This window comes from Nicotiana sylvestris, chromosome 12 (assembly GCF_000393655.2).
Source record: "Nicotiana sylvestris chromosome 12, ASM39365v2, whole genome shotgun sequence".
Lineage (NCBI taxonomy): Eukaryota > Viridiplantae > Streptophyta > Magnoliopsida > Solanales > Solanaceae > Nicotiana > Nicotiana sylvestris.
Window position 1 is genome coordinate 160,519,865 of NC_091068.1, and position 5,920 is coordinate 160,525,784.

Here is a 5,920-nt window from a genome sequence, read left to right on the forward strand (position 1 = left end):
ATTCCTATTCGAACAAGAAGTTCTATAATTTACAACTCTTCTTTATATAATAATTAGACATATTACTCCGCATTCCTTATCCATCTACTAAAAAGTTTAAAATAAAAAGGATCGAACTACATATTCATTATTCGGGTGAATCATAGAATATCAAAATGGACAACAAAGGAACGAAAGAAAGAGGAAAAAAAGTAGAAGAGTACATATGGTCGTCATGGCCCATGGGTCACCATTTTACCAACTATCTATGCATGTTATATTAGTTTATGTATTTATTCTTATCAACAAATGTATGTGGATCCAAATTCTTTGCACCAACCTCCCACCAACTTTGAAAATGAAGAACCATCCCTACTCAATTAACTTCCTTTTTGTGTGCACGTCCTACTTAAAAGACTTGCCAATGTTCCCTATTGCTTTCCTCACCCACCCACCCACCAAACTTCTTCGGATATATATATACTTCTAATATTTATATTTTTTGGTTGGGGTAGGGTGGACCAATGAATGAAAAAGAAGAAATAAAACTATGATGATATTTAAACCAAAATCTTAACTTAAGAGTTTAATTTTTATAGTTTCTATTGTCAAAATTATTCTCGAGAACTTTTTTAAGTCTCATTTTGTATGTAGATATAGTTCCGGCGGGGAGATATTTCGTAGATGTCCACAAACTTGGGTACTGCGCTTTCTAGGAGTACCCTTTTATTGGAGATTAGATTACCATTTTCTTTCACTCTCTGTTTGATCTTTTCTCAATTAGGTGTCTTTATAAACTTAAGAGTTTAATTTTTATGTTAATTAATAATTTTTCTTAAACATTTCACAAAGTAAAACAACTTCTGCATGACTTTAATAAAAGTTCTCTCTTCCTAATCAAGGCCAAATGAAAACAAATAGACTACTTGTATTATATTTCCATTATCTATTACTAAGTCTTTGAAATAAATCCAGCCGTTGAATGTGGTTTCTGGTGATATCATCTAACGATTGAGAGCCATCCTTAACTACTTCGTTTGGTCCCACAATGGTGGGGTCCACACATAGCCTCACACTGTTGACGAAACTTACCAACCACGGACCCGGTTGGCGGCCGGTCCATGCGCAAGAAAGCCACGTAAGTTCAACAATAACATGTCCGTTATTCTCACAAGCGGGCTTTGGGGAGGATCGGATGTACGTACACCATACTCCTACCTTGTGTGAGGTAAAAATATTTATAAAACCTTGACTCAAGAAAAGCATTTTCAAAATAGGCGTAAAAAATATATGAGTAAAAAAGTTAAGATGAAAATATTGGGAAAAAATATATTGATAGCAAAATAGTAAAGATAACCAAATTAAAAGATATAAAAGTAATGATAAACTTGATAGATAAAATAATAGTAATAAAATAAAAACAATAATGCTGATAATTAATGAACAAGGTCCAAACCAGACTCCCTTGTGTCTATATATACATTCCATTCCCTTGATTCCAAACTCAGAAAAACATAGAAAATCAACAATCAAACAGAAGAAAAGCCTAAAAAGATTGGCCTAAAGGAGAGAAAAGTAGCAAAAAAACATCAAAGAAATGGCAGAGAATGGAATTAAACACCAAGAGGTTGGCCACAAGAGTCTTTTGCAAAGTGACGCTCTTTACCAGGTATAATTATTTCCTCTAAAAATGAAATTTTGTGTTTTCTTTTTGTGTTTTAGATAGCAATCGCTAGTATCTTAATTAAGATTTAGAGTTAATAACTTTATTGATTACATACATATACAAACATGTTTCTATATTCCTGATTATATTGGCATTTAATTTTCTACTTGTGACAGTACATACTTGAAACCAGTGTATACCCAAGAGAGCCAGAATCCATGAAAGAGCTCAGGGAGGTGACTGCTAAGCATCCATGGTGAGTAAATTACATTTGCAGAACAATTATATGTACTATTCCCTCTATCTCAATTTATGTGTCGTTATTCGAATATCAAGAATCAAATTTCTAATTTTTGACCATGAATTTGGACATATTTTTTAAATTTTTGGAATAATAAAATATATATTTTTTTAATACTATGTAAAAATAATACAAGATGTAATAAGTAACAATTCAAAATATTTAAAATGCATATGAAAAAATTGCAATAACTTGTTTAACTCTCGAAATCCATATAATAGTGGATGATTGACTCATTTCATATACTAAAAATAATCGTAGGAAATCCTTTGATAACCTGGATTCCTATTTCTCAATGATATTCCACGATCAAGACAATTGGCTGAATCCCGCGAAACCATTTCATAAAAGTTCATTGAGATCTTCTTTTTATAAAGCAAATCGACTTCGATTCTTGAATAATCCACATCACTTGTGCTTCTATTTGAACACAAGATTCCCTGTGGAAAAGACCCGGATCAATAATTATGATTGTACGTATGGATAATTCCTCAATATTTTGTTTATTCATGCCATATAAATTGGGATGGAGGGAGTAGTTTTTTTTTTCCTTTATTTTTTTGACTAAATAATTTAAATATGAAAATGTTGGAAATTAACAGGAATTTAATGACAACATCAGCGGATGAAGGACAGTTCTTGAACATGTTGTTGAAGTTGATTAATGCTAAAAATACAATGGAGATTGGAGTTTACACTGGCTACTCCCTCCTTGCTACTGCCCTTGCTATCCCCGATGATGGAAAGGTATAATATTAATTATTTCATAGGGGATAACGATCGAATTATATTATTCCCTCGGTTTCAATTTGTTTGAATCTTTTTGGAGTAAATTGACTAATTTTTTGTGTAAATTCGGACATAGATTCTGTAATTTCTTGGAATATATTTACATATTTAAAAACTACATAAAAAATATTATAAGTTATAATAATTAACAATTTAAAATATTTAAAAAAAAATGCAAAAAATATAATAAAACAAGACATTGTTTGACTCCCCAACTAATATTAGGTTCATTCTTGTTTAACGAGAAAGAACTATTTGTTTTTTCTCTAGTTGTTTTGGTAGCTCCACCAGAATTGTCCCTAGCTAAGAGAAAAGGAATAAAAAGAGAAAAGAAAGTTCCTATGAGAGGGTATTGGACTTGAATTAAAGAAAGAAAGCAAGAGAGTTAGGAGAAACAAATAAATAAATTTTTCGTTGGCATATTATTTCTTTTTCTTCCAAAGAAAATCGTATTTTTAAACATAAATACCATATATCAGTGGCGTACGCAGAATTTTTCATAAGCGGTGTTATGATTTTATACTATAAACAATAAATAAATATCATATTAAAAAAATATAACTCGAATCATATTAATAAAACACAACTCAATTATATAACAACTCTCCTTGATAAACTTTTATTTTTTAAAATATATTCAAAATAACCTCACTAGAAATATACTAAATGTACTTTCATTTTATAAAAGGCATCAAACAATTACTTAAAAACTCATAATTAATCTGTCATGTTCGAACCCATGACGCGAGATAAAAAGCTAGAGCACTTCACCACATGAGCTACCTAGCAAATCATGCCAGCCACTTCAACTAAATTATACGTTTGTTTAGTTCTGCATTTTAATTATTTATAAGCAATAAGTAAAAAAATTCGATGAAGCGGTGTCACGTGACACCACTTTGCCCAAGGTAAATCCGCCCCTGCCATATATAATGATATAATTAAGAACAATAAGATATATACGGCAAATATTTCTTTTCTTTTTCTTTTGCATATCCCGTTTGCCCATTAGCATGACCAAAAATCTAATTTTTTATAACTTCTTTCTTTTATGCAGATATTAGCAATGGACATTAACAGGGAAAATTACGAAATAGGATTGCCCATAATAGAAAAGGCCGGTGTGGCTCACAAAATTGAATTTAGAGAAGGCCCTGCTTTGCCTGTTCTTGATCAATTGGTTGAAGATGTGAGTTTACTCCTTCCCAAATCCACTTATCATTTGCTTTTAATTATCTCTTTAATGCTACTATTTTTTTATTATTGATATAGTTTCTAGTAGATTATTATCTTCTTTTTTGGTTACAAGTGTAAATTCAGCTATTTGAATTTTTATATAACTTTTAATTTGAAACCACACCAAGAGCTAAACAAACTTTACAACGTTACAAAGAACTTAGGATATTATAATTGTTTTTGCATTAGATTAATAATCCAGAAAGGTTTGTTTAATCGTAGCAAGAGCTCGAAAAACTATACTTAGCTCCTTGAGAGCTTCTTTTCGACCAGACTGACTTGACAAAAAAATATTTTCCTATAGATAATGAGAATTTGGTGAAGCTTATTCGGGATTAATCTTTCTTATCCGAAAGTCTTATCAAACTCTTTGCCACTGTAAGTGCGACATATGTAATAGTGATTGAAAGAACTAATATGGCATGATCCCGATTATAAGCGTCTTATTTAGTTTAGGGATTCCTTCACTAAGGGGTTGTTTGGCCATACAAAAAAAATCACTTTTTTTTCTTCGAAATCAACGTTTGGCCATGAAATCTTCGATTTTCACTTGAAAACTCCAAAAGGTTGTTTTTCAAAATTTTCTCTTCAAATCACTCACAAAAATAAAAAATAACTCAAAATTATATTCATGTCCAAACACAACTCTAACTTTCAAATATCATTTTTACTTGAAAATTATTTCCACATCTTTTCGAAATTTTACAATTTTTATGTCCAAATGCCCACAAACACTAATAATTTTCATTTCAATTTTGGTTTCAGAAAAAGAATCATGGCACATATGATTTCATATTTGTGGACGCTGACAAGGACAACTACATTAACTATCACAAAAGGATAATAGATTTGGTGAAAGTTGGTGGTTTGATTGGGTACGACAACACCCTATGGAATGGTTCTGTGGTGGCTCCACCCGATGCACCAATGAGGAAATACGTAAGGTATTACAGGGACTTTGTATTGGAGCTTAACAAAGCCCTAGCCGTTGATCCTAGGATTGAGATTTGTATGCTACCTGTTGGTGATGGCATTACCTTGTGCCGCCGCATCAGCTGATCATTCCAATATTCTTTTGTTTCTTTTTTATTTCTAATTATAAAAAAAAAAAAAAACTTTTCTTTCTTTGTTTCTCTTTTGGTTTATAATGTAAGGGAGGACTTCCTTTTGAGCTACGAGTATCATATTATTCAATATCTGTAATGGTAAAAGATTGTATCTCAATGTATTTCTCATAATTAAAACTTGCAAGTATTAGAATGAAATATTCCAGAATAGGGTCATGGTTTAAACTTTAACATTTGTTCCATCCTTTTTATTTATTTATTTTTCAGTATAAAGTTCATGCTTCTCGTATCTCATTTTTAGTTGTTCTTTTGATTTTGAAAAGCTCATTTTGCTTCATGGGATTTATTATGCAGAGCTTAAAATTATAACAATTCTTGATATTTGTTGCTTCTTACATTGCTAGTATTGAATATTTTTTAACTTTGTCAATTTTATGTAAAGCAATTTTTCTATTTTCATGTCGATTCTACAGATTACAAGGTAATCATATCTGGAAATTTCTCATTGATAATTATTTTAAAAATAGAAATTATTTAACAATTTGAATGTGTAGTAATTTGCTCAACTTTTATTAGGATGGTTTGCCCCTCTCTTTTCTCTTTTGCTCGGATGTTTGTGGAGTAATTTAAAAAGCTTATACTATTTTAATTTCCTTTCAGAATTTTGTGTCGAGTACAATAAGTTTTACAATAGATTAGATGAACTTTTGCTTAACTTTACAATTTTCTAGTCAATGATATGAAGACTTAAATTCCACAAAAGAAATTTGGAACGACATAGAAGGTGATAAGACTTTTTTTTTTTTATTTCTTCATCTGGTTCATTTTTCAATCTCCAGTAGACTATATAAATGTCATATAATGTATGTGAATTTTTCTAAA

At 30.5% G+C, this 5,920-nt stretch overlaps 1 protein-coding gene across 1 annotated transcript; it reads left to right on the forward strand.

The window, feature by feature from the left end:
- The first annotated feature begins 1,481 nt into the window (after positions 1-1,481).
- On the forward strand, positions 1,482-5,269 carry LOC104226583 (caffeoyl-CoA O-methyltransferase 5). The gene is made up of 5 exons (XM_009778611.2): positions 1,482-1,648; positions 1,822-1,901; positions 2,549-2,693; positions 3,793-3,924; positions 4,737-5,269. The coding sequence occupies exons 1-5, from the start codon at positions 1,577-1,579 to the stop codon at positions 5,028-5,030; spliced, it is 723 nt and encodes a 240-aa protein (XP_009776913.1). The 5' UTR covers positions 1,482-1,576; the 3' UTR covers positions 5,031-5,269.
- The last annotated feature ends 651 nt before the right edge of the window (positions 5,270-5,920 follow it).